Source organism: Oncorhynchus mykiss, chromosome 6 (assembly GCF_013265735.2).
Source record: "Oncorhynchus mykiss isolate Arlee chromosome 6, USDA_OmykA_1.1, whole genome shotgun sequence".
Classification (NCBI taxonomy): Eukaryota; Metazoa; Chordata; class Actinopteri; order Salmoniformes; family Salmonidae; genus Oncorhynchus; species Oncorhynchus mykiss.
This window is the reverse complement of record NC_048570.1, coordinates 85467331-85490095: the sequence shown is the minus strand read 5'-3', so window position 1 is coordinate 85490095 and position 22765 is coordinate 85467331. Positions and strand designations below refer to the sequence as shown.

The following is a 22765-nucleotide window of genomic DNA, read 5'->3' as shown; positions in this document are numbered from 1 at the left end:
AGCAGGTCACATGTACAGTACACACTGGAACCCAGTAGTAACCTTAATCTGTCATGATTGTCAGTGATCAGACACACACGGACACAGGGCTAACAGGGTCACAGCGGGTCAGATACCTCGTCACTGCTGATGATGTCTGCTCCACAGGTCACATGGTGTGGGATTACTCCTCGTTTATAGGGCACAGAGGTACTCGCAGGTGATTATGGCTGCAGCCCTGACCTCTCACCTCAGACCTCTTGGCTTCGGCCTCTGGAGTGGACTTGTGTTTCCTGTACACTGTCTAATCTGGTTGCAGCTGGCTTCTTGTTGACAGCCCTTTCTTTGAATCTATCCTTTATTCTACCTGTGTGGATCTGGAGCTTATGAAGCTACGTATGACAGGCGTAACATCCCCTGGAACGCTTTACAACCTGACTTAGGCCTTCATAGACATGGATGACAACCAGACACGCACACATGCGCCACATTGTGTTCGCTGGCTGTCATGAACACCTAGATGTTTATGAATGCGTTCGTGGGGTGTTACCGAGGGGTTATGTATGTCATATGTAGGCTTTATAACAGCTGTGGTCTTCTCCCTCTGTTCCTGGGGCTGGGCTTTTTTAAGGTCCCGTTTTATAGGTAATTTATAAGTCTCTTATGGCCTCTCATGTCCCAGCCAGGCCCCTCCCATAGCTGACATTCAGAAACACTTCCCAGCTAAAGCCCACAGAAAAGGCCACAACTTGCTATTCTAGTGCTACTAGGGGGGTATTAATAGCCAATGGTATGACCCCCACTATGAATACGAACCAGCTTACTTACCCATTTGGCTTCCATCCCTTCACAAGATCCCAGATCAGTTCTAGTCTATTTATAAACACCCACATGATGCTTGGGGAACAGATGGCACTTGTTAAGGAGCTGTGTTTGGTCAAACCCAGTGGAAGTCAGTGGTGAGCATGCAAAATCTCTACTGTCACAATGGCTGATGGATACTACAGTCAGGGTTTAACTCTACTGTCTGTCTCTGTGGGTTGATGCTGCTGCCCGTCATGATGTCTGTGTTTAAACTCATCCCTCTCTTTCATCCCCCCCCCGTCTCGCTCTCTGTTTCTCTCTTCCCTCCAGTCTTAGAGTCTTTCCAGTTCAAAGGGCGAGGTATCCCGGGCCGTCAACCGCACCACTCCATCCCCCTCCTCAACCGGCCACAGAAGATCACTGCATTCCAGCACCAGCAACAGCAGCCCATGGGCTTTGGACAGGTCAGCACACACACACACACACACACACACACGTAATATGTGTATGATATCTAACCATCCCTCTTTCTCTCCATTTCCAGCTCCAGCATTACGGCTCCTGCCACCAGGAATGGAATGGAAACTATGCCCACCGGCGCCCGCAGGCTTACATCCCCCCCACTATGCATGGGCACTCCTTTACCCTACCCCACGGCAGCCCCAACCACACTTCAGGCCCCCGCCATCACCCCCACCCGCACGGCCAGCATACTCTTCTGTCCTACCCACCCCCTGGGCCCCTGGTCACAGCAGCCCCTGTGGCCCACATCCTGGCCTCCCCCGGGGCTTCACGGCCCGTCCTGCAGCCCGCCTACAGCATCTCTCACCCGGGCGGTATCGTCCACCAGGTCACTGTGGGCATCAACCCCCGGCTGCTGCCCTCGCCCACTATCCACCCCCAGGGCCAGTTCAAGGCCCTCTTCCCACCGCACCCCTACATGGCCTCGCCTGCCTACGCCACCTTCCCCCTCAGCCCCACCAAACTCAACCAGTACCCCTACATCTGACAGGGTCCCGGAGCGGCCCACCCTCCAGATGCACCTCGCGCCCCCCCGGGGGCCAAGCGAGCAGGAGGGGCCACCTTCTCAGAATACACAACAAACAACCACAACATGGTTTTCATGTCCAGAGCCATGGCACAACCACAGAGAAACAAGCTATTTTTATCAATCATATAGACTTGGGTGCAATTGAAATATGAGCTATAAAAAATAAAATCACAAAGTTTGGGTGGAGGAGGGTGAAATGGAGGATGAGGAAGGGGGGCAAGGAAGGATGGATGGAATGATTGAATGTAGATAAGTAACTCACTCTCTGTGTTTTGCACATTTTAATATACCTTCACATTAGCTCTTCTACCAATACTCCTCAAAAAACAGGTGACTAATCGGGTGGCGTTGCTAGGTCAGACCTTATCCCAGCTATTTTTCTATATTGCCTTCTGAACGTGTGCAAGACACATCCACATTTGTAAAGCCATCCCCGTCTCTAGCTCGATAGGCCGACAGGTGCACATGTTGTCCACGGTGTGTGTCGTACCGCGTCTGAAGTATTTCTACCTTTTCTCAGTGTCTTTGGTGTTTTAAAAATGTGGAGTCACTTAACCGATTTAAAGTAGGGTTGTTGCTCCTCAAGCTGCATGTGATCTTGCATGAGCAGATCAAAATGTAAACAGGAAGTTGATGCGTTAGACGTCGCTCTTGTTGTTGGCGTCACGAGACTCGCTGCATCGTATACTTGTCCCCAGCCATAGTGCCTTATATATTTGAGGTGGTTGATGTTACTACTTATATATAAATATATCCATGAATATATTAATGTACTGGACTGCAGCACTTGAAGGTCCTACCAGTCCATGCATCCTGTGTGTGGATATATATCCCTGCACAGCCTGCGTGGACGTGAGGTATCGCGGATAGCGGTGCTTACTGTTTGGATTCGGTGTATATTTCAGTGTGTAGTGAGGTAGTCTTTTGTTCCTTAAAGAAGGACGACGTGCTTGGCTGTAGCAGATGCTCGCTGGTCCGTTATTACATGCTCCTTCTCTGTCATCGTCCTCCCCCCTGAATGAACTAGTGGACAAAGAGCAAGCATTGAATATTTGCTTAATATTTCATAATCAATTTCTATTTAGTGAAACTCTTACTACTAACAGTGTTTGTACTGTTCGATGAAACTGCAATACAATCTCTAAATAGATGTTGATTTTAATTTGTTTTGTCTTTGTATTTAAAAAAAGAAAAATGTTTGAGTGTGTTTCTTTTTTCTATCTGCGTTACCAGTGTGGTGGGCGTTGACTAGCTGAGGACAACAATGCTAATTCACTAACCGTATGGATTCTTCTAAGCCTGAGCAGACCATGCAGTATTTGACACACACACACACACACATACACACACACACATATATATATATATACATATACATGAGCTAGTCTACTTAGTGCAGATGCTTAATAAGGTGTGAGTTTGTCGCGTGCAGTTCTCTCATTTATGCATGTGACAAAGTTAACTTTTTTCCCTTTACATTATACCATTTGTTTAAGGTTTATTGGTGTTGACTGCTTATTTTATACATTCCGTCAGGGAGAATATATATATATATATATGCTGTGTGCATTTTTCCATTTGTTTTTGCTAGTTCTGTGCGTTACGTTTTTCGTCTTTTCAAATGAAGTTGCTTGTGCAGCACCAAAGACTGTAATTCATTTCCTGAGCAAGGTAGCTAGATATATTCTGTTTTTACACAATAGACCTCTATCTAGTATACTATAGTCGTAGAGCTGGGGTTACATCTCAACAAATGGTATTTAAAAATATAGAAAAACATTTATAATACATGGCTGAGGTTATGTTTAGCTTTTTCTGGCCATTTTAATAAGCCGTCTCATTTTTCTTGAATGTATCATAGATAAGCTGCTATATGATCCACAGCTGTGAAATTAGGTGATTTCTCTTAGTTCAAAACTAGCGTTCCTATTTTTGTATAGGTCCCTAATTATCTGAAATAGAAGTGGTTTTGATTTGTGTGGGGTTTTCTGCGTTCATGTTTGAAGCGTCATTGTAACTACTGTATTGCTGATGGACGTTAGTTGCATTCGTTCTGGTTTTGGGGGTCTGTGTGTTTTTGCAGTATTTCATCCTTATTAACCGTTCTGGGCTCGTCACTGCATATAAATGGATGTATCAATGTCATTTCATTTTTTGTATGTTTTCATATTGCCGTTTTGTAAACATGTAAAGCTATAGCTTGCAAGATTGATTTAACTTTCTTCATCATGGTAGTAATTTGAGTTAACAGCGTCTGTTATGTATGGCAGGAGCACTGTGAGGTAGCAGGACACTCAATGGAAGGCTTACAGTATGTAACATGTTATCCCCAAGTCACACCACTAACAAACAACCTGTCAGTAGTCTGCTAGTAAGGGGTTGTCGTAGTGACTCCTCATGGTCCCGCGGGGAATTAAACACAAAATATGTCTAATTTAGCCCAAGGTGTTTGTTCCCATTCAATATTTTATAAATGTAAATGATTATTTCCTTTTAAAATATGGATTTTACTCAAACGTTTAAATCTGTTCAGTATTGTCACTGTCCGTGACATGAGTGGTTCCCCTTCTACATTGGTTCCATATTGGAATAATCTGCCTTCTGTTTGTTTAGGAGGTTTCTCCATTGTATCGCTCTCCCCTTTAGAAGTGTCTCATAACAGAGGGGTGTTTATCAATGGAGGTCTCTGGGCATATATGTTCTGTACTGATGTTCAGACAGTGTGAGCAGCACTGTGCTTGTGCCTTGAGAATCAGAGGGTCAGCGAAATAGGGACAGGGACAATGGTAGTCCCTTATACAGTAACAGTACCCCTCTCCTCTACCTGCTCTGTGTTGGAGGGGGAGGAGGGGTTGAGGATCTAACAAAAATCCATCTTGCAGAATTAAGTTAGTAATGAGTTAGTAATGAGTTAGTAATGAGTTAGTAATGAGTTAGTAATGAGTTAGTAATGGCCACTTGACCAAAAATCACCTAGAGAAAATGGAACGTTTCACACCCGGACTGTCATTCAACCTCTCATAACAGGGATTAGAAAAATACTTGTTTAATGAGCGTTGTCATGACAGTAGTGTAGAGGGCATATGTGTTTAATAGATATAGGCCAACAAAGTCTCTCACTCACACACACACACTCACACACACACCGAGAGGCTCTTTGAGTGACGTGCTGATTTAACAGTCCTCTCGATAGTCACTCTTGTTGAACAGCAAATGCAATACTTCAACGTTATGGTCTTTGTACCACCAAGTGTTCTTACATCTCCTCCTGCCAGCTCCGATACTGTGCAAATACACCACTGAGTCAGCTGCACTAATCTGTGGGGAAATACTGACACCAAGTCTGTCATTTTCCCCACATTGTCAATAGACTAAACACCTTGCAACCATGACAGTCAGAACCAGTGGATAACACATGGTGGACTCATTGTAGGACTGAGTAGTTAAGGAGAACTCTGAACTGAGTCCAGAGGACTTCTAGACTTTAACCACAAACTGTTGCTGTTCGCAAAGGGCTGATTGACCAAACAGAGTCTGTTAATATAAGACGTTAGAGAATTGCTCTGGAATAAACATTTAGTTTGCGTTGTGTTAAGGAGCTCTCTGGAGATTATTGTGGCACCACTTGAAATTCATTACTCTTGAGGAGCGTAAGGTATTATACATTTCAACACCAAAATATTGCCGGACAGGTGTTTTATCAACCATGTTTTCAGTTTCATGCTTTTGTTATGACATCTTTTATTTAGGTAAAAAGCTGAAATTACGACAAGGCATGAACTTGGCAGACCTGGAGTGCTTGATATGTGTTCTCCAGTGATATAAGCATGTTAACTGTGACTTTGTTCCTGTGTAATGGTATTCACCAGCAATGCGCCTGCACAAACTCTCCCACACTTAAAAACACAGATGGATACAAAGTATGATCCTAGACTGTTTTTATTTCTCCAGTTATAACTCCATATGACAACTACTGGACACATGAATGAACCGTTTTCAGAGAACTCGTACAACATTTTTGAGATGAAACGTAACAACAGAAGACATAGCAGTTTGTAAAATGATCAGTATGATTCATTTATGATTTTGAAGAATCCTCTAATCTGGTGTGAAGATGTTGATTCAGGGTCTATGTGTTTGTTCAATGTGTTACTGTGTTACACTTCAATACTTACTATTTGGTTTTTGATCCGTTCTCAACCTGTTTTCTCCTTTTTGGGCGTTCTGGTCGACTGTGTCTGTTTAAAGGTAAATTCATGCTGCAACTTATAGAATCATCTGTTTAGATCATCTAAATAATAGACTTGTTATAATCTGAACTGTTACTGTTTTTAATACTTGTAGATTTTTTTTGTGGCTTTGTTTTTATTTTTTGTTTAGCTTTTGTTGGTTTTATGCCACACTAGTTTGCCATGTAGCAATTTGCACTGTGCAATATTTCCAGTACGAGGACTGGGGAAAGGAATGATCTGGATGTGATGTCTCTTAACAGTTTGATAGTGTTTCCTCTAGTTCTCAGTGATTTAGGTGTGACCAAGCCTTTGCTACTTAGTCACGCTAAGCGGGTTTCCAGGTGACTCTTTTGGTGAGTGTTAAAATAAGACTCTATGGTGTATTATTGTCAAGATTCACTTTGAATTAAAAAAAAATCATCTATTGCTGCAAATCCACTTAGTCTTGGTGTGATTTCTTTCTCTCTCGTCTTACTCGTCTTTAATGGGGTTGATGAAAGGTGTCCTCTGACTTCCTCGACTCCTTTCAGCTCCTCGTGGAACAAACGGCCTTAGCAGTGCATCTCCAGCGGACTCTGTTCTGGACCGTTTTCTTCGTTCCCGGTGGTTCTTCTCTTTTTCACCTCCTTCGTCCAGGTCTTCTCTGTATGGCTCCGTTGGTAGAGCATGGTGCCTCCGTTGGTAGAGCATGGTGCTGGCACTGCCAGGATAGTGGGTTCGATTACCCTGGGCCACCCATACGTAAAATGTATGCACGTATGACTAAGTTGCTTTGAATAAAAGCGGCCTGCTAAATGGCTTCTATTATAAAGAGGTCACCTTTTTTAAGTTTTCTTTTTCATTTAAATTGCCGTTATCCTTGAATGCCACCTTGTGGATTAAGATAGTAAAGGTAAATGCTATGTTCAAATCATAATGGGAATTCTCAGCTTCACACTTGAATATTCCCAGTAACACCCCACATTTTGAAATACCAATTTCAGCACATCATGACCCAGGACTTGTACTGTATCTCTTATCCCCTCTCCTCATGTGAGTCCATACCATCTCTCTAAACTCTGACAGGTGTCTGTGTTTCCTACTGAGAATCTGGAGAGAACACAGAAGTGGGCATGGTGCATTATCCTTGGACCATCAAACAGCATTTATACATCAGCACTCAATCTGACCTCTGAGAGAAGAAGGCAACTGAACTCTGCCTCCAGCTTGCCCATCATCACCTCCAATCTGACAACAGCAACCTGCTGCCACAACCACCAGAGGTCGTAACTCCCTCATTACTAATGTACACGCTTTCTCTCACACGCTTGACTTGGAGGAGTCACTAAAACCGTGCAGAAAATGATTTCACACCCCAACAATACATTGTCACAACTGGCCCTAGAAGCTGGCCTGACCTTATCGGTTTAAGGACAATTTTTTTTGCTCTGAGCTAAATGTTAGACGTTTGTACTCGCATCTCATAGTGCCGCGCTGCGCCGCATAGTGATGGGTGGACCGAAGGCAGCGCTCCCCGAGACTCATCCCTAAAAAAAGCTCAATGCCTCTTCCTCGGAGCCGCGGACTGCAGGCGAGACCCGTGGACCGCTTCGTTAACTGTCCAGACACGGATTGATTGATCAGATGTCTTGTTCACGACCGAAACTTCAACTATGCATCCACTGGAAACGCAAATGACTCCCAGTTTGAGGAGTACGCGGAGAGATTTCACCAAACTGCCTGCCTGCGGCGCGGCGGCTGGAGACGGGCGCTCACCGGGATGGATAAGAGTGCGAGAAGCAGGGTGGTTTCGGAGAACCAGGAGAAGAGATGGAGCAGAAGGGATGTCTGCAAACTGTCTGTTATACATAGGAATGGTCTTACTTCTGTTGCAGTGTGCGCAGGCCACAGAGGGTAAGGATGCACAGGAATTTGACCATTGTTTTGTCCATCGCAGGCTATTGTAGGCTATAACAGAGGATGTATCATGCATAGCATTTCTGCTAAATGCTGCAATAGGCCTATTGGCACTCCAACCTTACCCCTCTCCTGTTCCGATAAATATTCAATATTATTCATTCATATTTCAGGCAGCGCACAGTCATTGATTCATTGCATATTCCACTGTTGTGGATTGGACCGCTATTGTTATGGATGGACGCAATATTCGATACATGTTATGTAAAGTGTAGGCTACAACATTCAGGATAACGTGCTGGAAGAGCATATGGGTTCTAATAGTATTGCCATATCTACACATGCATGAGACAAGATCATGAATACACTCTTTCATCCCCAGAAAAAGTTAACCATCAAAGCTCCACCATGCCCTTTGAAAACGTGACGTGCGCTATACCGACCACATACTGTTCAATACCTCTGAAAGAGATGTCCCAATGCTCATCATTTTCTATTGCACCACGATTCGGTATCATTAAGTACTTGCATGCATCATTACTAAAGCTGAGGGCGAGAGGAAGAGAGAGAATGGACAGAGCCTATAGGGAATGTGCTTTGTGCTGAGCTCGCGGCAGGCTGCAACACTGCGCGAGAATGCAGCTGGCTTCTTTGTTTCCTGCTTGTTTATGATGTAACTCACCAACTGCTTCTTCCTCTCAATCTGAAGACTGTCTCTGAGGTGTTTGTGCTATTTCCTCTGTATACTGATGACCTTAATCTATTGTTCATCATGATTATGCACCGATTTGATCTACCCTCTCTCTCGCTCTCAGTGCATGTAGGCTATTGTGGTTAATAGCCTATAGGTCTCTAGTTAATACAATATAGACTGTACCTGTTGTGTTTTTAGGATATTTGTCCATACATTAGCTGGCCTCCCACTGGTTACACACTGGTTGAATCAAGGTTGCTTCCATGTAATTTCCATTGAACCAACTTGGAAAGACGTTGAATTGAGGTCTGTACCCAGTGTGCCATCTCACTCAACTACTGCCCCTGCACATTCCTATGATGGATATCTATACTGTTACACTGGGGTCGTATAGATAGACTCTATGGTTGCACATTTCTTGTGTTCCTCTGCAGTGTCTCATTGCAGTGCCTTATGAGTAATGCTGAGATTACAGGTTGTTGTTCGTGGATGGTGTTGATTACCTGGTCACATATAAGGAGGTTAATAGAGCCGTCCACATTGAGTGTAGAAGTTAGGTTACCATATCTCCCCTGTACATCTCTTCTCATGTATAATATACACGGAGTGTACAAACATTAGGAACAACTGTTCTTTCCATGACATAGCTTTCACCTGGTCAGTCTAATTCCTTATTGATGTCCCCTGTTAAATCCACTTCAATCAGTGTAGATGAAGGGGAGGAGACAGGTTAAAGAAGGATCTTTAAGCCTTTAGACAGTTGAGACATGGATTGTGTATGTGTGTTATTCAGTGGGTGACTGGACAAGACAAAAGATTTAAGTGTCTTTGAACTGGGTATGGTAGTAGGTGCCAGGCACACCGGTTTGTGCCAAGAACTGCAACACTGCTGGGTTTTTCACGCTCAACAGTTTCCCGTGTGTATCAAGAATGGTCCTCCACCCCAACCAAGGACATCCAGCCAACTTGACACAACTGTGGGAAGCATTGGAGTCAACATGGACCAGCATCCCTGTGGAACCCTGTCAACACCTTGTAGAGTCCATGCCTCGACAAATTGAGGCTGTTCTGAGAGCAAAAGGGGAGGTGCAACTTAATATTAGAATTGTGTTCCTGATGTTTTGTGCACTCCGTGGGCATGTGTGTAATGTGCCTGTGCTGTGGGCTTGTACAAGCCTACAGTGCATCTGGGTCAGTTTTCAGTAGTGGCACACATAAATCCTTGTCTCCAGCGACCAGGAGAATTGGGGAAAGTTTGTTGGGATTATTGCTCTTCAAGCTGGTAAAGAAGCAGCCTTGTTAGATAGAAGAAGCATAGCCACTAACTCTCCGATGCGTAGTCAATGTATTTCTCATGACTGCACTTCTCATACATAAGGCAGCTTGCGTGTAGTAGACTCAACACACAGCCCACCACTTTACTCTACCTCTCTGCATAGAAGTTACCCCAGATTTGATCTAGGTTCAGATTTATACTTCTCAAATCCTCTTTATAACCACTGGGGGAAATACATAACGCTGACCATAGATCAGTCTCTGGGGGAAATACATAACGCTGACCATAGATCAGTCACTGGGGGAAATACATAACGCTGACCATAGATCAGTCTCTGGGGGAAATTTCATTATACTTTGTAGAATCCATTGTTATGTGGTGTAGTGTTCTAGTCTAGTGGCCCTCCTTCCATTATCTGCTGTTCCTTTCCATCTCTTCCCCACTTCCTGATCAAGGCTAGAAGGGATACAGCTTTTGTCAAATTAACGTCAAAAATGTGTTGGGTTTTTTTTGCATTTTTTTTGCATTTTAGCTAACCCTAACCCTTTTCCTAACCTTATCCTAATTCTCATAACCTGCTACGTTAATTATCCTAACCTGCTGCATAAGTTATTTTAACTTGCTACGAAAAGTCAAATCTGACAAAAGCTGTATCCCATCTAGTCAGAACCCTATTTCCTCCCCCTCTCTGTTTGCTCTGCTTTGCCATTCATAAAACACCTCTAGGCATGAATGAGCTGTTAGAATGAGCATGGATGGATACAGATGAAGGCAGTCATACAGGCTGGCAGACCTCTTCACTAGAACCCTCAGTGATATAGACCCACATTCATTTAGGGTCAGAATTCTTGCTTTCAGGGTAAACTTTTTTCATCAAAAGAGGGTGTGCGTTATGGGGACTTAAGCATGACTGTGGTGTTTGTTGGTGAGAGTGGCTGTGTTAAATCCCCATATCACACATCATCTCATGTTTTATTGCTTAGGTTTATCTCTCTGTACTGTATGTCATGTCGGCATGCGTACGGCTAATCTCACGGAGCCATGTCTGCCACGCAAGACTGTGTATGGCAGGCTAAAGTAGATACTATGGCTGTTAGTTAAAGGGAAAGTGTTGGCTAGTTTAGACAGATCTAGGCCAGCGCTTACTTGTTGTGGCTCGCCTCTCTTTAATCCAAAGAACCACTACAGTGCATGGTGTCGCTATGGGAACCACATCTTCAGCTTACAGTAACCAACTCTCTCCCCCACCCTCTGAAAACAGTCAATGAAGTAGTGTAGTGTTGTATGAGGACCTTGAGTAAACTGGAGCAGTGTGTGCAGGGGGAGATGGTCCGGTGAACAGGTCAGGGTTCTGTGGTCGCAGGTAGAACAGCCAAAACTGGGTCAGCAGCAGGACTAGGGACAGGGACAGCCAGGTGTCATCAGGCCAGGTCCTCGAGGAGAGGAGAGAAGGAGAGCGAGAGATGGGAGCATAGCTAAGATCACACAGTACAAGACAGGAGAATTACATCAGATAGGACAGACTGACCCTAGCCCCCCAGCACATAGACTATTGCAGCATAGATACTGGAGGCTGAGACGGGGGGGGAATCAGGGGACACTGTGGCCCCGTCCCCACACACACACACACACACACACACACAGCCTCCCCCGCCCAACACACAGTGGATAAGTGATACCCTAGCCTATGCAGAGCTAAATAAACAGTATATTCCTACACCACCTGTGTTCCCTCCAGAGCAGAGTCACTTTCTCCCAACGTCAGCACTATGAGGTCCTTATACTGCAGACCTGCCCTTTGCCCACGAGTGCTGACAACATGGCTTTGACTGAAGTTAACCTCACAGACCACTCTATGAGAGGCTCTCCTCACACTGTGTCATGTAATTGCTTTTACATTACATTGGTTAGAAGAATCGATGGTGCTGAGCAAGGACAAAGACTGGCTGTGTCATTACTTATTGACATCCCAATCTGTGTCCTCTCTCTATCAATAAAATGACTGTTACAATTCTCCAATGATAGATTGTGGTGCAGCTCACCAGGCTACTGACCTTCAGTCTTACGCCTGGGGCAGTGGGCTGCTTACTTTGACTCTTGTGTCCAATGCTGAGGAGGACAGGGGGAGTAGGTATCTGACTAGTGGTGTCTATTCAGCAGCCTGATGGTCTGGGGGTAGAAACAGCTGACTAGTGGTGTCTATTCAGCAGCCTGATGGTCTGGGGGGTAGAAACAGCTGACTAGTGGTGTCTATTCAGCAGCCTGATGGTCTGGGGGGTAGAAACAGCTGACTAGTGGTGTCCATTCAGCAGCCTGATGGTCTGGGGGGTAGAAACAGCTGACTAGTGGTGTCTATTCAGCAGTCTGATGGTCTGGGGGTAGAAACAGCTGACTAGTGGTGTCCATTCAGCAGCCTGATGGTCTGGGGGGTAGAAACAGCTGACTAGTGGTGTCCATTCAGCAGCCTGATGGTCTGGGGGTAGAAACAGCTGACTAGTGGTGTCTATTCAGCAGCCTGATGTTCTGGGGGTTGAAGCTCTTGGCCAGTCTTCCAGTTGTTGCCATGATGCTCCTGTGCTGCCCGCGTCTTAGTGATGGAAGTGGGGAGAACAGGCCATGGCTCGGGTGGCTGGGGTCCCGCTTCACCTTATTGCACTGATTTAGTGTGTCAAAGTTAATTACGGTGTGTACAGAGATGTCAGGGAAACGGAGGACTGTGTGTGTGTTTGAGTGCCTGTGTGTCTTTGCGTGTGTTTGTGTCTCAGTCTCAACTTCTCTGCTGCTCTTAATGTTTGAGTGCTGAAGTTTCCATCTCTTGTTATCCCAGTTCTAGGGCTTAAAGGCAGCTATACACTTCAAGCAAACAGACCGACCGAGCGTTGTATACGGTCCGTACCAAAATTTTAGCCACACAAAAGTACGTAGAACTACGTGTGAAATCGACGCTGCGTCTGTAGGCCCTTTAGGCAATTACATGCCACTTGACTGTATTTGTACGGGTATAAAACCATCTGATTTGTCTGTGTTGTGAATGTGTGCATCGATAGGAGTGTTTGTCTCTGTGGAATATGAAAATCTGAACTTCTGTCAATTCCTCAAGCCAGTGGTGAAGAACAACCCTTCCAGTCTCTCTCTTATCATGACTGTGCATACTGCTTGATGTAGTCCGTGGGATTTCTATTCAGAGCTGCATTGAATTGAGGAAAGGTGATTACTACATAAGGTATCTATTAACCTGCTGATTGTGTTTTTTGAGAGAGAGAGAGAGAGAGAGAGAGAGAGAGAGAGAGAACTGTTTGTATTGGCATGGGGGGGTCATTCTTCCTCATCTACCACCTGTAATGCCTAGGCTTTAGCTCAGTGGGCTAAACATGGTCTTGAGGCACACAGACAACCCTGGTTCGGTACCCGGTCGGTCACATGCTGACCTGTTGTAATGGTCACTGAATGGTAAGTGATGGTCAGTAGGGTCCACTAGTGCAGTTTCTAGTCTCCTCCCCTCTATGCCATGTCTGTATCAGGTGGTAGATAGAATGGCATGGTTAACAGTGCTGCTAGTGTTGCTAATTAGCACCATGTGCCATCTCCCCACTGTTATCCCTCACACTGCACCCTGCACCTGGGGAATGTAGTGTGTGTGTGTGTGGAGTGATATCGTGTGAAGTAATGTCTACCAAGCAGATCATGACAATGTGACAAGACACAAGTTCCCGGTTCTGGGGTCATCTCCTAATCAATGGATTCTGTCAGTTAATTAAAGTAAATGTATATCATTGTCAGGCTTCAGAGACGTTTTATCCTGTAATGTTCTGGTTCCTCTCCTCTCCTCTCCTCTCCTCTCCTCTCTGGTGTCGCAGTGTTGATTGTTTGCAGTCACTTCTGTGTTGTTGTAATATCGCAAACAAACGTGTCAGTTACACCATTAAGGATTCCATCTTTAAAGGATTTTTTACTTTTCATTTTTTCCCCCACCTTTATTTAACCAGGTGGCCAGTTGAGAACAAGTTCTCATTTACAACTGCGACCTGGCCAAGATAAAGCAAAGCAGTGTGACACAAACAACAACACAGAGTTACACATGGAATAAATTGAATGCAATCACGACGTGCACAGGCTTTTTAAGAAACCTAAAGAGAAACCAGGCTATGAGGAGTGGCCAGTCCTCTTCTGGCTGTGCCGGGTGGAGATTATAACAGAACATGGCCAAGATGTTCAAATGTTCATAAATGACCAGCATGGTGAACAGGTCAGGGTTCCATAGCCGCAGGCAGAACAGTTGAAACTGGAGCAGCAGCACGGCCAGGTGGACTGGGGACCGCAAGGAGTCATCATGCCAGGTAGTCCTTAAGCATGGTCCTAAGGAATTAGAGAGAGCATACTTAAATTCACACAGGACACCGGATAAGACAGGATAAATACTCCTTATATAACAGACGGACCCTAGCCCCCCGACACATAAACTACTGCAGCATAAATACTGGAGGCTGAGACAGGAGGGGTCGGGAGACACTGTGGCCCTATCCGATGAAACCTCCGGACAGGGCCAAACAGGCAGGATATAACCCCACCCACTTTGCCAAAGCACAGCCCCCATACCACTAGAGGGATATCTTCAACCACCAACTTACCATCCTGAGACAAGGCCAAGTATAGCCCACAAAGATCTCTACCACGGCACAACCCAAGGGGGGGCGCCAACCCAGACAGGAAGATCACATCAGTGACTCAACCCACTCAAGTGACGCACCCCTACTCGGGACGGCATGGAAGAGCACCAGTAAGCCAGTGACTCAGCCCCTGTAATAGGTTTAGAGGCAGAGAATCGCAGTGGAGAGAGTGGAACCGACCAGGCAGAGACCGCAGGGGCGGTTTGTTGCTCCAGTGCCTTTCTGTTCACCTTCACACTCCTGGGACAGACTACACTCAATCATAGGGCCTACTGAAGAGATGCGTCTTCAATAAAGACTTAAAGGTTGAGACCGAGTCTGCGTCTCTCACATGGGTAGGCAGACCATTCCATAAAATTGAACTCTATAGGAGAAAGCCCTGCCTCCAGCTGTTTGCTTAGAAATTCCAGGGACAATTAGGAGGCCTGCGTCTTGTGAACGTAGCGTACGTGTAGGTATGTATGGCAGGACCAAATCGGGAAGATAGGTAGGAGCAAGCCCATGTAATGCTTTGTAGGTTAGCAGTAAAACCTTGAAATCAGCCCTTGCCTTATCAGGAAGCCAGTGTAGGGAGGCTAGCACTGGAGTAATATGATACAATTTTGGGGTTCTAGTCAGGATTCTAGCAGCCGTATTTAGCACTAACTGAAGTTTATTTAGTGCTTTATCCGGGTAGCCGGAAAGTAGAGCATTGCAGTAGTCTAACCTAGAAGTAACAAAAGCATGGATACATTTTTCTGCATCATGTTTGGACAGAACATTTCTGATTTATGCAATGTTACGTAAATGGAAAAAAGCTGTCCTTGAAACAGTCTTGATATGTTCGTCAAAAGAGAGATCAGGGTCCAGAGTAACGCCGAGGTCCTTCACAGTTTTATTTGAGATGACTGTACAACCATTAAGATTAATTGTCAGATTCAACAGAAGATCTCTTTGTTTCTTGGGACCTAGAACTAGCATCTCTGTTTTGTTCGAGTTTAAAAGTAGAAAGATTGCAGCCATCCACTTCCTTATGTCTGACACACAGGCTTCCAGCGAGGGCAATTTTGGGGCTTCACCATGTTTCATTGAAATGTACAGCTGTGTGTCATCCGCATAGCAGTGAAAGATAACATAATGTTTTCTAATGACATCCCCAAGAGGTAAAATAGATAGTGAAAATAATAGTGGGGCTAAAACGGAACCTTGAGGAACACCGAAATTTACAGTTGATTAGTCAGAGGACAAACCATTCACAGAGACAAACTAATATCTTTCCGACAGATAAGATCTAAACCAGGCCAGAACTTGTCCGTGTAGACCAATTTGGGTTTCCAATCCCTCCAAAAGAATGTGGTGATCAATGGTATCAAAAGCAGCACTAAGGTCTAGGAGCACGAGGACAGATGCAGAGCCTCGGTCTCGCGTCATTAAAAGGGAATTTACCACCTTCACAAGTGCAGTCTCAGTGCTATGATGGGGTTTAAAACCATACTGAAGCATTTTGAATACATTGTTTGTCTTCAGGAAGGCAGTGAGTTGCTGCGCAACAGCTTTTTCACATTTTTTTGAGAGGAATGGGAGATTCGATATTGGCCAATAGTTTTTAAAATAATTTCTGGGTCAAGGTTTGGCTTTTTCAAGAGAGGCTTTATTACTGCCACTTTTAGTGAGTTTGGTACACATCCGGTGGATAGAGAGCCGTTTATTATGTTCAACATAGGAGGGCCAAGCACAGGAAGCAGCTCTTTCAGTAGTTTAGTTGGAATAGGGTCCAGTATGCAGCTTGAAGGTTTAGAGGCCATGATTATTTTCATCATTGTGTCAAGAGATATATTACTAAAACACTTGAGTGTCTCCCTTGATCCTAGGTCCTGGCAGAGTTGTGCAGACTCAGGACAACTGAGCTTTGGAGGAATTGTGCAAGGTTAAATTGAGTTCCTCAGTTAAGTGGTTAACTGATTTTTGTCCTCCGACGTCCTTGGGTAGAGAGAGGGAGTCTGGAAGGGCATCAAGGAATCTTTGGGTTGTCTGAGAATTTATAGCACGACATTTGATGCTCCTTGGTTGGGGTCTGAGTCGATGATGACTCCGAAAGCCTTTTGGAGTGGGTCTGTGGACTTTTCCATGTGAATATTAAAGTCACCAAAAATTAGAATATTATCTGCTATGACTACAAGGTCCGATAGGAATTCAGGGAACTCAGTGAGGAACGCTGTATATGGCCCAGGAGGCCTGTAAGCAGTAGCTATAAAAAGTAATTGAGTAGGCTGCATAGATTTCATGACCAGAAGCTAAAAAGACAAAAACATAGTTTTTTTTTGTAAATTGAAATTTGCTATCGTAAATGTTAGCAACACCTCCGCTTTTGCGGGATGCGCAGGGGATATGGTCACTAGTGTAACCAGGAGGTGAGGCCTCATTTAACACAGTAAATTCATCAGTTTTAAGCCATGTTTCAGTCAGGCCAATCACATCAACATTATGATCAGTGATTAGTTCATTGACTACAGGTATAACTGCCTTGGATGTGAGGGATCTAGCATTAAGTATCCCTATTTTGAGATGTGGGGTATCACGATCTCTTTCAATAATGGCAGGAATGGAGGAGGTCTTTATTCTAGTGAGATTGCTAAGGCGAACACTGCCATGTTTAGTTTTGCCCAACCTAGGTCAAGGCACAGACACGGTCTCAATGGGGATAGCTGAGCTGACTACACTGACTGTGCCAGTGGCAGACTCCACTAAGCTGGCAGGCTGGCTAACAGCCTTTATTTTACTATTTTCTACATTGTAGAATAATAGTGAAGACATCAAACTATGAAATAATAGATATGGAATCATGTAGTAGCCAAAAACGTTTTAAACAAATCAAAATATATTTTATATTTGAGATTCTTCAAATAGCCACCCTTTGCCTCGATGACAGCTTTGCAGACTTTTGGCATTCTCTCAACCAGCTTCACCTGGAACGCTTTTCCAACAGTCTTGAAGGAGTTCCCACATATGCTGAGCACTTGTTGGCTGCTAGTCCTTCAATCTGCGGTCCGACTCATCCCAAACCATCTCAATTTGGTTGAGGTCGGGGGATTGTAGAGGCCAGGTCATCTGATGCAGCACTCCATCACTCTAATTCTTGGTAAAATAGACCTTACACAGCCTGGAGGTGTGTTGGGGTCATTGGCCCAAGCAAGTCTCTTCTTCTTATTATTATTATTATATTATATTATATATTATTATTATATTATTATTACTTATTGCACCTCAGCCACGCTCAAGGTCCTAAATGATATCTTAACCGCCATCGATAAGAAACATTACTGTGCAGCCGTATTCATTGATCTGGCCAAGGCTTTCGACTCTGTCAATCACCACATCCTCATCGGCAGACTCGACAGCCTTGGTTTCTCAAATGATTGCCTCGCCTGGTTCACCAGCTACTTCTCTGATAGAGTTCAGTGTGTCAAATCGGAGGGTCTGCTGTCCAGACCTTTGGCAGTCTCTATCGGGGTGCCACAGGGTTCAATTCTTGGACCGACTCTCTTCTCTGTATACATCAATGAGGTCGCTCTTGCTGCTGGTGAGTCTCTGATCCACCTCTACGCAGACGACACCATTCTGTATACTTCTGGCCCTTCTTTGGACACTGTGTTAACAACCCTCCAGGCAAGCTTCAATGCCATACAACTCTCCTTCCGTGGCCTCCAATTGCTCTTAAATACAAGTAAAACTAAATGCATGCTCTTCAACCGATCGCTACCTGTACCTACCCGCCTGTCCAACATTACTACTCTGGACGGCTCTGACTTAGAATACGTGGACAACTACAAATACTTAAGTGGCTGGTTAGACTGTAAACTCTCCTTCCAGACCCATATCAAACATCTCCAATCCAAAGTTAAATCTAGAATTGGCTTCCTATTTCGCAACAAAGCATCCTTCACTCATGCTGCCAAACATACCCTTGTAAAACTGACCATCCTACCAATCCTCGACTTTGGCGATGTCATTTACAAAATAGCCTCCAATACCCTACTCAACAAATTGGATGCAGTCTATCACAGTGCAATCCGTTTTGTCACCAAAGCCCCATATACTACCCACCATTGCGACCTGTACGCTCTCGTTGGCTGGCCCTCGCATCATACTCGTCGCCAAACCCACTGGCTCCATGTCATCTACAAGACCCTGCTAGGTAAAGTCCCCCCTTATCTCAGCTCGCTGGTCACCATTGCATCTCCCACCTGTAGCACACGCTCCAGCAGGTAAATCTCTCTAGTCACCCCCAAAACCAATTCTTTCTTTGGCCGCCTCTCCTTCCAGTTCTCTGCTGCCAATGACTGGAACGAACTACAAAAATCTCTGAAACTGGAAACACTTATCTCCCTCACTAGCTTTAAGCACCAACTGCCAGAGCAGCTCACAGATTACTGCACCTGTACATAGCCCACCTATAATTTAGCCCAAACAACTACCTCTTTCCCTACTGTATTTTATTTATTTATTTTGCTCCTTTGCACCCCATTATTTTTATTTCTACTTTGCACATTCTCCCATTGCAAATCTACCATTCCAGTGTTTTACTTGCTATATTGTATTTACTTTGCCACCATGGCCTTTTTGCCTTTACCTCCCTTATCTCACCTCATTTGCTCACATCGAATATAGACTTGTTTATAGTGTATTATTGACTGTATGTTTGTTTCATTCCATGTGTAACTCTGTGTTGTATGTGTCGAACTGCTTTGCTTTATCTTGGCCAGGTCGCAATTGTAAATGAGAACTTGTTCTCAACTTGCCTACCTGGTTAAATAAAGGTGAAATAAATAAATAAATAAAATTATTATTGGTGTCCTTTAGAAGAGGTTCCTTTGCAGCAATTCGACCAAAAATGCCTGATTCACAGTCTCCTCTGAACAGTTGATGTTGAGATGTAACTGTTACTTTAACTCTGAAGCATTTATTTGGGCTACAATTTCTGAGGCTGGTAACTCTAATGAACTTATCCTCTGCAGCAGAGGTAACTCTGGGTCTTCCATTCCTGTGGCGGTCCTCATGGGAGACAGTTTCAACATAGCGCTTGATGGTTTTTGCGACTCCCCTTTAAGAAACTTTCTTGAAATGTTCCGTATTGACTGACCTTCATGTCTTAAAGTAATGATGGACTGTCATTTATTTTTGCTTATTTGAATTGTTATTGCCATAATATGGACTTTGTCTTTTACCAAATAGGGCTCTCTTCTGTATACCACCCTACCATGTCACACCACAACTGATTGGCTCAAACGCTTTAAGAAGGAAATACATTTTACATGTTAACTTTTAAGAAGGCACACCTGTTAATTGAACTGCATTCCAGGTGACTACCGCTGGTTGAGAGAATGCCAAGAGTGTACAAAGCTGTCATCAAGGCAAAGGGTGGCTATTTAAATATAAAATATAAAATCTATTTTGATTTGTTTAAAACTATTTTGGTTACTAAATGATTCCATATCTATTATTTCAACGTTTGATGTCTTCACTATTATTCTACAATGTAGAAAATAGTAAAAGAAAGAAAAACCATTGGAATGAGTAGGTGTTCTAAAACTTTTGAACGGTAGTGTAACTCAGTGGGATAGTAAACTAAGTAACTCAGTAGGAGAGTGAACTAATTCAGTAGGTTGGGTGAACTAACTAACTCATGGTGATGGTGAACTAAGTAGCTCAGTAGGAGGGTGAACTAACTCAGTAGGTTGGGTGAACTAACTCAGTAGGTTGGGTGAACTAACTAACTCATGGTGATGGTGAACTAAGTAACTCAGTAGAAGGGTGAACTAAGTAACTCAGTAGGAGGGTGAACTAAGTAACTCAGTAGGAGGGTGAACTAAGTAACTCAGTAGGATGGGTGAACTAACTCAGTAGGTTGGGTGAACTAACTCAGTAGGTTGGGTGAACTAACTCAGTAGGTTGGGTGAACTAACTCAGTAGGTTGGGTGAACTAACTCAGTAGGTTGGGTGAACTAACTCAGTAGGAGGGTGAACTAACTCATGGTGATGGTGAACTAAGTAACTCATGGTGATGGTGAACTAAGTAACTCAGTAGGAGGGTGAACTAACTCAGTAGGTTGGGTGAACTAACTAACTCATGGTGATGGTGAACTAACTAACTCATGGTGATGGTGAACTAAGTAGCTCAGTAGAAGGGTGAACTAAGTAACTCATGGTGATGGTGAACTAACTCAGTAGGTTGGGTGAACTAACTCAGTAGGTTGGGTGAACTAACTAACTCATGGTGATGGTGAACTAACTAACTCAGTAGGTTGGGTGAACTAACTAACTCATGGTGATGGTGAACTAAGTAACTCAGTAGGTTGGGTGAACTAACTCAGTAGGTTGGGTGAACTAACTAACTCATGGTGATGGTGAACTAAGTAACTCAGTAGAAGGGTGAACTAAGTAACTCAGTAGGAGGGTGAACTAAGTAACTCAGTAGGAGGGTGAACTAACTCAGTAGGTTGGGTGAACTAACTAACTCATGGTGATGGTGAACTAAGTAACTCAGTAGAAGGGTGAACTAAGTAACTCAGTAGGAGGGTGAACTAAGTAACTCAGTAGGTTGGGTGAACTAACTCAGTAGGTTGGGTGAACTAACTCAGTAGGAGGGTGAACTAACTCAGTAGGTTGGGTGAACCAACTAACTCATGGTGATGGTGAACTAAGTAACTCAGTGGGATGCAGCAGTGACTTGAAGGGGAGAGGAACTAAAAGAGAGTCACAGTTAAAAGTTTAATGTGCTTTTCTGTGTGAATGGGAAATTGTCTGGATTAGTTGTGGATTTACTGGGAACATCCTCAGCACTGACCTTCATGACTGGATGGGGCTGATGAGACAGGCTGAATGGGAAGAGCAGGAAGGCCCACACACTGTTTATGCCCACAATTCACCACTTTATTGACAACGTTTCGATCCAAAACGGATCTTCGCCAGGTCAAACAGACTGAGTGCTCACATCCCAAAATATACACGTTTCACCTCACATGATCATTACGTACATGATGCATGGTCGGTGTGGAAACAATTCAATTCCATTTTGCCCAGTGGTGGAAAAAGTACCCAACTGTCATACTTGAGTAAAGTAAAGAGATGACTCAAGAAAAAGTGTGTCACATGGTAAAATCCTACTTGAGTGAAGGTATTTGGTTTTATAAACTTTTATGTAATTGCTAAAATATACTTAAGTTTCCAAATTAAAAGTATAAATCATTTCAAAATCCTTATATTAAGCAAACCAGATGGTACCATTTTTTTCCCTTTTCTTTCCCCTTTATGGATAACAAGGGGCACGCTCCAACCCTCAGACATAATTTACAAACGAAGCGTTTGTGTTTGGTGAGTCCGCCAGATCAGAGGCAGTAGGGATGACCAGGAATGTTTTCTTTATAAGGGTGTGAGAATTAGACCATTTTCCAGTCCTGCTAAGCATTCAAAATGTAACGAGAACTTTTGGGTGTCAGGGAAAATGTATGGAGTGAAAAGTACATCATTTTCTTTAGGAATGTAGTGAAGTAAAAGTATAAAGTTGTCAAAAATATAAATAGTAGTACAGATACCCCCCAAAAATGACTTAAGTAGTACTTTCAAGTATTTTTACTTAAGTACTTTACATCACTGCTTTTGTGCCCAGTCAATCCTAATTAATCACAGAGGTACATTTGGTCATAAAGGTCATCCAAGTTAAAACCTAGGCAACAGTAAAAAAGTGATAGTTAAGATCACATTGGAAACTGTTTGAATACCCGCCCATATGACCATGATGTGCAGGATGCATGGTGCCCGTAGATATAATTACAGTGACCTATTTCAAAAACAACTTGTGTACCTTTAATCATTTTACATCAATGAGATGGACACAGGTAGTAGTTACATGTAGTAGTTACAGAAAATCTAATATATATGTACAAAATGTCTGCGTGGAGATCTGGATGGCAGGACAATTCAACGTGACATATTCATGTGATACATGTTCTGATATCAAACTCTTGGTTCAGACCTTTAGGAGACAAACGGTGAATCCAATACATTTCTCTTCTCAGTAATAGACTCTCAGTATCTCCCTCCTCCTAGGAGTCTTAACATGTTCGATACCATTGTATCTCAGAGAGCTGATGTGATGAGCCTCCATGAAATGCTCAGCCAAAGGGTTTC

At 43.8% G+C, this 22765-nt stretch overlaps 2 protein-coding genes across 5 annotated transcripts in view; both read left to right on the top strand.

The window, feature by feature from the left end:
• LOC110512935 (homeodomain-interacting protein kinase 3-like) overlaps window positions 1-6504 on the top strand; it is an 89582-nt gene extending 83078 nt beyond the window's left edge. For all 4 annotated transcript variants that reach the window (XM_036981296.1, XM_036981295.1, XM_036981297.1 and 1 more), the window contains 2 exons: window positions 1114-1247; window positions 1328-6504. In XM_036981296.1, coding sequence (XP_036837191.1) covers window positions 1114-1247; window positions 1328-1792 — 599 coding nt within the window. In that variant the 3' untranslated portion in view covers window positions 1793-6504. The remainder of the gene's footprint in view (window positions 1-1113; window positions 1248-1327) is intronic.
• Window positions 6505-7262: 758 nt separating this feature from the next.
• The window catches only part of LOC110513177 (UPF0606 protein KIAA1549L), a 150812-nt gene continuing 135309 nt past the window's right edge, over window positions 7263-22765 (top strand). The window contains exon 1 of the mRNA XM_036981293.1: window positions 7263-7959. Coding sequence (XP_036837188.1) covers window positions 7719-7959 — 241 coding nt within the window. The 5' untranslated portion in view covers window positions 7263-7718. The remainder of the gene's footprint in view (window positions 7960-22765) is intronic.